General features: G+C 44.2%; 1 protein-coding gene across 1 annotated transcript in view; it reads left to right on the forward strand.

The window, feature by feature from the left end:
* Positions 1-12,262, forward strand: part of LOC111139277 (BRISC and BRCA1 A complex member 2) — a 401,260-nt gene that overhangs the window by 308,248 nt on the left and 80,750 nt on the right. Inside the window, exons 8-9 of the mRNA XM_022491515.1 lie at positions 6,465-6,564; positions 9,639-9,709. Of these exons, the coding sequence (XP_022347223.1) occupies positions 6,465-6,564; positions 9,639-9,709 (171 nt within the window). The remainder of the gene's footprint in view (positions 1-6,464; positions 6,565-9,638; positions 9,710-12,262) is intronic.

Genomic DNA, 12,262 nt, shown 5'->3' on the forward strand with positions numbered 1-12,262 from the left:
GAGCTCCAGCCTTCCCATCTGTAAAATGGGATAACACCTCTGTTGCAGGTTGGTATGAACAGAGATGGTATCATACAGGAGGGGCTTAGCATGGTGCCTCACGCCTAGTGCTTCTTAAATGGAACTATTATTCCTGCCCCATCACTCACTGTACCAATGAAATCCATCATATTTTAAACTCTTCATGTATACTGTGCGTAAGCAAGGAACAGCTGATTCAAAAGGTCCTTAGAGGGACGCCTGGGTGGCTCAGTTGGTTAAGCCACTGCCTTCGGCTCAGGTCATGATCCCAGCGTCCTGGGATCGAGTCCCGCATCGGGCTCCTTGTTCTGTGGGGAGCCTGCTTCTCCCTCTGCCTCTGCCTGCCACTCTGTCTGCCTGTGCTCGCTCTCTCTCTTTCTGACAAATAAATAAATAAAATCTTAAAAAAAAAAAAAAAAAGGTCCTTAGAGTATGTCTTCACGTTTTTTTAAAAGATTTTATTTATTTATTTGAGAGAGAGAGAGTACGAGTAGGCAGAGCGGCAGGCAGAGGGAGAAGGAGAAGCAGGCTCTCCGCTGAGCAGGGAGACTGACACGGGGCTTGATTCCAGGACCCCAGGGTCATGATCTGAGCCAAAGGCAGAGGCTTAACCCACTGAGCCACCCAAGTGCCTCTGTCTTCACATTTTTAAGTCACTCTATTTAATAATTCCATAACTTGTTAAGTAATTTCAACACTTTCAGCTTCTTTTTAGACTTTGCTCCAGAGGAACATTTCCTCAGTGTATAATCATATTTATCATGGTGTCAGGACATTTCCATTTTCATGTGTCCCTCTAAAAATGGGAAACACGAAGTGGGATCCAGTACTGTAGTAAAGGCCTGCCAATATACCATGAAGCATGTTTAATGGAAACACTGGGTTAATCACAGATGCAGTATGGCCAGGCCTCCATTGGTTCCTAGTGAACCCCTCATCCAGTTTGACTCCCCAGATTTTCTTCTGCTTGTAAGCTTAACTTGTCACCGTGAGCTCTTATTTTCTTTCTCCTGTTATACTCATTGAGATTTTTCAATTTTGAATTAGACCCTGGTTTTGTTTAACTAAGGTATCAAGAGACTCTTGAGATGGCTCAAGGTTGAATCTATGAAATGAGACAAGGGCTGACAACAGCTCTAGAAAATGCTTTACTAGCACAAAGAAAATCCGGTTGGGGGAAACAAACAAATCAGAGTCTCTCCTTAATGTACTGTCTGTGCACTTCTGGGTTTTGAGAGGCTAGATAGGACTTTTTTCTTTATCGTATAAGTTAACTTGTTATAACATATGATATCTTAAGACAAGGACGAATGAGATGAGTTTTATGGATCTAAGCTTTTCTGAGGATAATTTCAGCCACTTATACCTCTGCTTCAGGACATAGCGGGGGTAGAATTTTAAATTTTTCACACTGTCTTTCTATGAAAGAATTTCTGACAAAAAAGGATGTAGACCTTGGAACCAAGAAGACTGGGTTTTGAGCCCCTCTCTGCAGCTTACTTGCTGGGTGACCTTGGAAAGATGCTCAGATCTTTAGAACCTCGGTGTCTCCTTCTGTAAGTTGGACTACTTAGGTCTACTTGGCCAGGTTGTTATGAGTTTAGAGATAATGAAATGCCTAGTAGAGGGCCTGGCAAAAGCAGATCCTCAGTAAATAACAGTGACTTGTGTTTTGCTGTAATGGCTCTCCTGGCAGGCCACCAGGAAACAAACTCTGACATTATAGAGTGCCCCAGATTCCTGAGGGCCCTGGCATTCTTCTACCTTGGAGGGAATTAGCAGGGGTGCCCTAGTATGGATCCAGAACAGGAAGCTAAAGTCCATACACAGAGTTGGGCATACAGTTAGTTTGTTGAGCTGAACTGAGAGTTCACTTTTCCTATGGATGTGTCTTTACCTGGGGGCTCGTGGCAACTGGAGTCCATCAACCATCCTGGGAGCTCCCCCTGTCAGTGCCTCACCCTCCAACACTCCCCTGAATCGTCCAGTGGTGGAGGCAACCAGGTCATCTTCCTCTCCCTCGGAACCCAACACCCAGAACCCGATTCGGAGGCAAAGCAGGATGGTAACACTGATCCCGGTGTCTCTGACAGAGCCTTGACATAACCCTTGACGGTAGCTTGCACAAGCAGGAGACATTTTAGAATAAAGTCTCTCGTAGAGTGCTTGCTTGGTACTTGCTTCGCTTGAGAGAATTGGGCCTTTTTGAGAGTGGTAGTATCCGACAGCACTGATGAGAAAATTGAGTAGACCCAAACAGACCGAACTTGGTGGAAGCAAGAATTATAATTGAAAATCACTGGCCCTTCTGGTTTTCTCCAGTGCCAAGTCATGTTTTGCTCATTTTATTTGGCCAGTGAGGTAAAATTCCACACAGAGAGGAGGGAGTTACCATTCCACAGTGGGTTAAAATCACACCCCGTTGTCCCAAGTGAGGCCTTCAGACAAGCTGACTCCCTGCGTTTTTCCATGTCAGATTCTCAAAAATATTTTCCTCATGCTGTTGCACCATAGCCAAGTCAAGTCTTCAATAGTAGAAGTGCTCTGAATATTTGCAGACAGAGCCTGGCTCCCAAAGGGCTCTATTAGCTGTATTTGCATGGAAAACAACTGCATCAATACAGTGAACAAGACAATTCTTACATTTGAGTTTTAGATCCAGTGAATCAGACTGGAAGTGTTTTTCAGGCTACCTTTTGGTCTGTTTAACTCCATTGTTGGAAGGTTTCTCAGACTCTGGCCTTGTGTCCTTCTAATTTATATCTACGGATTCAGTTTCAGGTCTGAGAAATAATGGCTGAATTTCACTTGTCATTTTAGTCCATAAAGAGAAGGTGCTTTCTCATCAAAACAGTCCCTACCCCTTCGTCTTCTCAGTCTCAGTCTGAGACCTCGCCACTCTGGTTGACTTTTCCTCACTTTTGACCCTGCTTCCTCCCCTCATGGGTCTGGAGATCAGAAGAATCCACAGCAGTGGTCCCTTCCACTCTGCTCTCCCTGGCCCTCCCCGCCCCTCCCCGCCCCTCCCTGCCCCTCCCTGCCCGCCAAGGGGCCAGTCCGTCCAGCCCTGCCTTCTCTCCAGCCCGCCCTGCATTCCCGGCAGCGATCAGGGAGCCTGGCAATCTCTGCACAGGCTGAGCTTTTCATTGTATGTGCCCCACCCAATAGTTTTTGATTCATGAATATTAAATAATTAGAGATCACCAGGCCAGCCCTCTGTCCTGCACCCTTTAAAATCATAACAGGTTTTTTATTTCATGGCACTTGACTTTGTTTGTTCAGCACGATCAGGGCAGCATTCAGGCCAGAGCAGCCTGTTAAATATTTACCCGGGAGGCGGATATTTCTACAGGAGTCAGCAGCGCTTATCAGGATAGGACGCGGCAGTCAGGTTCAGAACCCCCACAAGCTAAGGAACTTACAGAGTTTGAGAAAGGGTGCAGTAAGTGTCCTTTTAAACATATACCCTCGTTTAGAGCAGTCCTTTGTAGTCTCTCAAGTGCTTCTTCACACACTGAGGCTCAGAGCTGCGTAGGCAACTGTCGCTCACAATTAGATGGGGCAGAGGGGTCCACCCCTCACATCGGAGATCCAGCGGATGTGGTTGTTTGATGGCTGGGCTGGGAGAGACAGAGGCATGAACAAAATGGACAGGAATGCTTGCTCTGCGGCTGTGGGGCCAATTGTAGAGAGAGATGAGCATCCAGGTGCCTGCTTCAGTGGTGGTCTCCACGCTTCTGGAAGCCCTGGGGGATCACTGCAGTCCCAACCCCACTCACTGGGGCGCAGGGACTCTGGCAACCAGCCAGTTCAGATCTGGGCTTTACCATCTCCTAGTTGTGTGAACCCAAGGAAGTTTCTTCTGCCCTCTGAGCCCCACTTTCTTCACCTGTAAAATTACAGTGCTAATTCTCACCTCCCTGAATTGTGGGGAGGATTAAACTAGTTAACGAGAAAGCACCTGGCAACAAGGGTTAGTTCTGGCAAATCCCAGAAGCAGAGTGCAGAGAGGTGGGCCTGGAGGCCGAGCAGCCGGTCTTCGGACTTCTCCACACCCGTGCTTCTCTCCACCATGATAGGTAATTTTTGTTTAATGGCTGTATGTCAGAAGCAGAGGGAGTCTCAAGTTTAGAGGATTACCCATGGACTGTTTTCATTTTTTTGGATTCAATTTAGTGAACAATTAATATCGTATACAGGTCAGAGCCCATTATAATTAATTTTAGGAAACTGTCCAAATTATTTTATTTTTTGGAATTTTAGGATGCTGAAGATTGTTCCTCTACGTACACTATCAGAAGCCTGGATCTTAGTATTTCTATGTCCTACAGATATTTCCCCCCAGGAAAGACAAGATATAAATATAGGATTTATTTCTCTTGTACTATAGAATTTTACTCTTAAGCAGTTTCCACCCTAATGGAACTGTGAGAACTTGCCGGTTAGAAGTGTGCCCTCTCTGTACTTTTGCATACAAAAGAGGGGACACAAAGCCTTCTTCCAGGTCATGAAAAGTCATAGGAATTTTCCTAGCTTCCTTCGGAGTTTAGTCTAAATCTCCTCCAACATCTACTCTGAGAGTAGCAGACGGAAGTGATGTTCTTGCTGATTCTGTGCAGTTGCAGACTGTAGATGATTCATTAATGTCAAACTTAGTCAAATGCTGTCTCATAATTTTCTCAGTTGTCAGAGTTGTTGTGCTTTTTAGGTCTCATCTGAATAGAAAAAGTCAACACCAAATATTTCCACCCCATGTTGACTTCCTCACATCGCATGGGATTTTATTCATATGTTGGGACTTTTTCATTCCATAAACAAATGAACATAATATCCATTACTACCGGAAAAATTAATTTCAATGTGGTCAATAGGGTGACAGGCTGGGTCTGGGACCCTTTTCAAAACTTACATGTGTTTTTCCCTGTATTGCAAACCCTAGGCTAAGTCTGTCTGCTCTAAACTATTTAGAAATGATTCTCTAGACTTACGGGGAGGCACTTTGCTTCCATTTACAGCCTTGTAACTGGGGACTGAGTTAATGAATAACCACGGTATTAGCGGATCTTAGGGGTCTCTTTATACCCCATCGTATTACAGAGGTGGTATAAGGGGCTTTTGCAGTAAGAAACCTATACATTAAAATAAAATTCAAACGAGAAGAACAAACTAGGACCCAAGGAAAGTGAGAGTAGGAAAGAAGATGAAATCAAGATTAAGGATGGGCTATGAAATATATACTGTGAAGTTCTGAACAGTTTCTTTAGTAATTGTATGCTGGTTATTTAAACTGAAAGGGAATCTCCACAAAAGTCCTAGGAACTATTTCTGGATCAGTGTTGTGTCTTATTACTGCTTGGATCCCTGATTTTTGACTGTACCTTCTTGTGTAGATGAATTGAATGTGAGTGTCGACTTGGACTAGTTGCAGACTTTTCCCATATCAACCCACAGACACAGGACCAAGCAGCACAGTGTTTCCGAAGATGTTTAGTTTGTTGCCACCATTTAAAATTTGAAACCTTGGGGCGCCTGGGTGGCTCAGTGGGTTAAGCCTCTGCCTTCGGCTCAGGTCATGATCCCAGGGTCCTGGGATCGAGCCCCACATCGGGCTCTCTGCTCAGCAGGGAGCCTGCTTCCTCCTCTCTCTGCCTGCCTCTCTGCCTACTTGTAATCTCTGTCTGTCAAGTAAATAAATAAAATCTTTAAAAAAATAATAATAAAATAAAAAATAAAATAAAATTTGAAACCTTAAGTCATCTGGATTTTTGGCTTCACATGAAAAATAAGGGTCTGCAAAGACCAGGCTTGTGTTTCCAACATAGCAGAGATCAGCTGGAGTTTTGGGTGTGGAATCTCTCGGGTTCTCGGTGCTCACTTATATCAGCTGCCTGGGCCTGGTCGAGCCTGGAGTCTGCAGCCCCTGTCCTAGACCACCGGCCCCACACTAAAGCCGGGGAGGCGAAAGCCCCAGGAGGCTTTCCCCAGGCAGCAGAGCTGGTAAGGGGCAGAGCTGGTCCCTCCAGTGTGCTGTGGTGGTGCTGAAGGAATTCAGTTCAGTTCAGTATAGGGGTTTAAGGAATGACTTCTCTTTGCCCAGCACACAATGGAGAGTACGAACACATGCGTCTCCATCAGAGGTCCAACCCATTAATACTGGCAAGACATTAACCACGCCAATCAAAATGTGCCATTTTGTGTATGATAGAACCATTAGTTGTTATCAGCCATTAGTTGGTAGTCATGGGTCATCTGAACATGCTGATCTAACAAAACAAATAAGATAAAGAAATGTCATCAGAAAGTGAAGCCCATGTTCCCATCTTCATTAACTCAAGTGGTTGGTGGGCAGACGTTGGTAAGAGAAGGCAAGTCTGTTTGGGGTTGTCACTTCCTGCATTGCTGGAGCCCTAAGAGAAGTGTCCCTTGTACTCTTGTCCTTTCAGTGCACTTGGAGGCTCCTCAGCTCTTCATATCCCAGCTTTTCCAGGAGGAGGATGTCTCATTGATTATGTGCCTCAAGTATGCCACCTACTCACCAACAAGGTAAAAACAAGTCTCCTGGCCCTCCCCTCGTGAGGCTCCTCCCTCCACATGGCCCCGCCCCAGCATTGTGGGCCTTGTCCTGCAGGTGTGTCCTCTGCCCCCCATCCCAGCGTGGGCACCCCACCTGACACTGGCCTTTCCTACTTGGAATTACAGTTCATCTGTTTCTCTCCCTAGTTCTTTGCGCTCCTTCTTCCTCTCTTAAGGATTCTGACCTCCTGTTCCAGTCTTGTCTTCATCTTTTAAACTTCTACCTCCTCCTCCTTTAATTTCTTTTATGTCCCAAGTTTTTGCTAGGTCTTGCGCCTTTGAACTCCTCCATTTCCCAGTTGTCTGGTGCATGCATGGGTGGGGAGGTGGGGGGGTGTGAGTGAGTGTGTGTTTGCCACTAGTGAGTATCAAGGTAATTCACTAGAGCTTCCTTCACCTCTTTTCTGCTTTTCTGTACCTCACTTTTTACTTGTCAGTGCTTGATTCTCCATGTCTTGTCTAGGAGCAGCTTGCCGGAGTTCCGCTACTAGGGTAGGGGCAGGATTTCCAGGTCATTCAGGCTGGTAGGCAAGCCCATCAGGTTATCGAAAGCTTTCTCCTAGCCTCATGAATGAGTCAGTACATTAGCGAATAACCGAGTTTACATTAATGGCTATTGTCAGATATTTCTAAAAAGTGTAAGTATGTACTTGTTAATGTCCAGTCACGGTAGTTAGCTAAAAACTGGAGATATCCGTCCACAAGCAATACTGACTTTTTTCCGCCTCCCACATCAACTCACTCCATTCGCTCGATTCCCAAAGCACTGTTTTCTCTGCTCCTACTGACTTGTGCACACCGGCTTGGAAAAGAAATCTTTTGTTTGTCTCTTTCTTTCAAAAGATAGCTCATCTCAATATAGGAAATATTTTTGAAGTGCAATAATATTTCAAAGGCTTCAGTATTATTTTTTAAATGTCAGAGAAACGAAAATCTGGCAAGTCTGACGTCTGTGGGCTTGGCACGGATTCCAGGGCATCTAACTCTCATGGAGTGGTTGCCTCTCATTGGACCAAATTCCCCCAGCCTCTGCCCTCCTTCAGAACTGTTTGGAGGATAGAATTCTTATTTACATTGTGGGACTTTGTACTGCCTTCAAATCTGTGTCCCAGTATTATAGAGAAACATGCACATTTGGGTCTTCCAGAACTGAAAAGAAAAGCCTTTTTAAAAATGCCCTCCAATTGAGATTAATTTCTAGTCATATATTTTCCTCCCAAAAAATTTTGTTACCATTTTCCCAGAAATATAAGAATCAGTCTGTTTTTCTTATCTGGTTCCCTTTCATTAATTTTGCTTGTCTTTTAAAATTGATGTTCTTATGCTTGCTACAAACAAGGACAGTATGGGCTGCTTTTAGAAACAATCTCTTCAAATGAATTTCCATAATTACATTGGAATCTATCTTTATAGCCAGTTTTGTTGTGGGTTTCTGTTAAAATGGTTTTCTGTTTTTAAAATCAAGTACACAGAACTGTTTTCATCCCCTTTTTAAACAAAGCCTCTTAAGCAAACTTATCATCTGTTTTTCTTTTCCCAAAATAACATTTCTGATCCTGCATTAAGCCTGCAAAGTAAGCACTGTTTTTATAAATTGACATAAACCCCTATTACATAAATAGAATTGTTTTACTTTTAAAGGGTACAAAGTGGCTATCACTACCAATTGTGTCAAGGTTATTTCAAGTATTTTATCTTGAGCTTTTGTTAGCCATGGAAACTCATTGTGGCTACCGCCAATATAAACAGTTTGGGGGGCCTCTTTCTCCCTGTTTCTTTGAGCCATTATGGGGACATTATAAAGAGTGTATTTTTGTGTTAGTAGCTGATGGGTAAATGACTAATTTCCAGATGTCCAGCTTAATAGGTTCACAATTTTTTTTTTTAATAAAAACTGTCATTTGGTGATAACAAGGAAATACAAAAAGGCAAAATAAAATCCCCTATTGTAACACTCTTTTCCTGGATATTAAGAATTTAAAAAGAAAGAATTCAACATTGTCCTGCCTTTTCAATAGGAGTTGAAGTTCAGAGTAAAATAACCCCCATTTGATGAGCGGAAGCTCTTCTTTACAGATAGTTCCAGCTGATAAACACACAAGGAGTGAGAGAATTCAAAAAGTCACCGTTTTCCAGCTCCTAATGAAATAATGGATTCAGACAAGGCTCTCCAGCAGATACTAAAACCCTGAGGTGAAAGGTTGAGAGGGGACTAGACCTTCACAGGCTTTGAGAAGTGTGCCTACAGCTCACTCCCGGCGGCAAAGGGGAGACCTCCCTTTACAGTGGGGTTGGCCTGCTGTCGTCACCCTAACCAGTGATCAAGGCCACTATCACCTATGAGGTTTTCTTGCCAAAAATGTTTAGCGTGAATCTAATCACACCTTTAGTCTAACTTCCAATTTATGGGAAATACAGGGACCTATAGAGTAGAGGGAAAAGGAGGGAAACACCCAGAATGTAGAATGCAAAGCATCCTATGAGACAACTAGCCAATCTCTCTGAAAAGTCAGTATCATATAAAACATAGACTCATGTGCACACCCCAAGAGGTACTCTTATTCTACATAAAAGACTTTCTAGACTAAATGCCTGATCCTTGATTATACCCTCAATTGTACCCTGCCTTTTAAAAGAATATTTTGGGGGCAACTGGAAAATCATGACAATGCACAGGACACTAGATGAAGTTGGAGAATGACGGCTAGATTTGTTGGGTATGTTAATGACATCATGGCTCTGTAGGAAAAGGTCTTATTTTTTGGAGATACACGCTCACAGATCTGGGGCAAACTGTCATGGTGTCTCTCATTTCCCTTGAAATGTCTCAGCACGATTGATTGATAGCTTGAGGGGGAGGTAGATGGGCTGCCTGAAGCAGCTAGACCAAACGTTCATAGGTCTTGTTGAATAGAGGGGAGTATAGGTGATGGGAGTGTGGTGTATTCATTTTGCCGTTTCTTCTGCTTCTCTGAGTCTTGGGAATGTTTTGTAAGGAAGCACGTGACAATTCCCTACTCCTCATCTTCGGGTTCCTGTTCTAGGTGCAGTATGTGATTCAAGGGTACCACAAAAGAAGGGAGTACATTGCCGCTTTCCTCAGTCACTTCGGCACGTAAGTTCCTCCTCGTTTAAACCACATGCCAGCAACACCCTCGTGTCCTCATGACCCTAATGTGGGGCTTGGTTACGAAAATAGCAGCTCGTGCTTCCCCATGCTAGCTTTTCAAGGCCATTTTGATTCTTGCTGGTACGTTGCTGAAACTAAAGCTCCCAGGAAGATAGTTTTTAGGATTCTTTGCTAAATCATAGAAACAAGTTTCTTCCTTGGAACAGCATCATACTCACCCCAGACCCAGCAGTGACAAGGGCAGCACCACCTGCTTGTTCTAGAACCCTGCAGTTTGCACAGTGCTTTCACCGCCATCTGCTCCCAGGGGTCGTGAGTGAGCCGGCCTGCCCGTCAGTATTAGCACAGTTGACTCCCGGGAAGCCCTGAGACTTTGAGAAGCCCAATGACCTGACAGAAGTCATCTGCCGGACAGCCAGAGCCAGAGCCAGGGTGGGAGCTCAGGACTCAGGTGTCCCGACAGGACTCTGGCTCGCAACTTGCCCCCCAGATCTAAGGAGGGCATCCAGCGTTAGACCCAAAAGCAGCGACTCCCACTTGAGATTAGAAGTTGGAAGAAGGCACAGAGAGGGGGCGGGAGGCAAGTGACTGCAGGTATAGGGGGCGGGTCCTGCTGCTGCTGCCCAAGCCCCACCCGCCGCCCTTCCCCCTTGGGGCCTGGGCCTTTCCTGCAGGTTGCCAGAGGCCCTACTGCTCCGCAGCTCTGTTTCCTTAGATGATGTCAGAGGCCTCCTTGAGCTTCTGCTCAGGGCTTAGCCCAGTGGCTGAGAGGACATGCTTTCCCCTCAGTCTTCTTCAAAAGGCGGGGCCTTCTACCCGTTCAGGGGGACTGAGCACTAAGGTTGTTAATGGTCTGCTTGTATCCCACCTTATTCTGTAGGAAGTGTATAAATATAGAGAGATATAGATAGTAACACAAAATTAAAATTTTAAATAAGAAATGAATAAATTAGGAACAAAAAAATGGGACTAAGGAGGAGCAGGTGAAATAAAGAATAAGGTTGGCCATTCCCCTGGGATATAATTTTATAAACTGTGGTATAATTATGGGCCAAATTTCTGACTCCTCAGGAATAATTTTAAGAAATTGAATTTTTTGTGCCTCCAAAATAGAACTGTCAATATCTAAACAGTGTGACTGTCTCTCGCATGAGTCTTTAATACTTAGGATTTTTTTCAGCTTTATTTATGAACATTTTGAGAAAGTACTTAGGATACAAACAGTGGTTCATAAATGACACCATTGGTCTTCTGATTTTCAAAGAAGATTATCTTTAGTATGTATAAGTAAAAATGGAGGAGCTAGCCCAGTATCCTCCCAAGTAGGGTGCACACACCTGAAGGGTGTGTGTCCCCCTCCTCACTCCATTGGCACACAAGAAAAATAGGAAAACTGCATTTACAGCTTTTTAAAAAATCTCATTCTTGGGCACCTGGGTGGTTCTGTTGGTTAAGTGTCTGCCTTCCGTTCAGGTCATGATCTCAGGGTCCTGGGATCAAGCTCTGCATCCTTGGGCTCCCTGCTTAGCAAAGAACCTGCTTCTCCCTCTCCCTCTGCCCTTCCCCCCAGCTCATGCTCTCTCTCTCTCTTTCTCAAATAAATAAATGAAATCTTAAAAAACAAAAACGAAAAAACTTGTTCTTTTTTAACATACATTTTGCGTATGTTAATTGTTTATTATACGCATAATAAAACAATATGGTAGTGCTTGTATACAACTACTAAATCATATACAATTGCTATTATATTACTGTAACTATGCATAACAAAAAGGATTCCGTGTTTGTTTTTACTTACAGCATGCAGGATTTGAAAAGTTTAGATAGCAGTGTTATAACGTATTGAGTTGATTATAAATTCATGAAAAGAAATATAAAGCAGTAAGTAAAATTGTTGACCTAAGTCAGAAGATCTGAATGATATACCAACAGTCTTTGAGCAAATCACTCAGCTTTTAGCGTCTTAGTTCCTTTACCTTGACAGAGAGTTCCCCCTTCCTACTTAAACTGGGAGGCCATCAGGATTGACGGTCTCATTGGCCTGACTCAGCGAGGGAGACAGCAAACGCCTCCTGGTGTGGCTGACAGAGATGATTATGTTCCGCCTCCTGGTGTGAATGACAGAGACAATTATGTCTGTCCTCAGTGTGTGGTTAGTATTGTCATGTTATGGGGATGTCTCCCAGGTGCTCAGGCTTTGTAGAAAATGGGGGAGGCAAGTCTGTCAGAATTCTGCCCAGGCCCTTCAGCAGTCCAGGCCTGTTCTCCTGGACACATGACACGTACCCTGTGTGTCTCCCATCCGAGAACCAGCGCCCACCCAGCTATTGGGGCTTCTTTGTCTTGAGCCTGGTGAGGAGGACAGGGGACACAAGTGAAAGGATTCCAAGTGCTTTGGAAGAAAATAATACAGACTCCTAAACTTAATAATGTTGCCATTGCTGATTACGGCTTAGTGCCTGAGTGAAAGTGAGACTTAGTCATCACAGAAAGTAATGTCGTTGCTGACCTGATGGCTGCCTTTGATCTTTTACTCAT

Source organism: Enhydra lutris, unplaced genomic scaffold (assembly GCF_002288905.1).
Source record: "Enhydra lutris kenyoni isolate GAN:26980312 unplaced genomic scaffold, ASM228890v2 scaffoldscaffold98, whole genome shotgun sequence".
NCBI classification, from domain to species: Eukaryota; Metazoa; Chordata; class Mammalia; order Carnivora; family Mustelidae; genus Enhydra; species Enhydra lutris.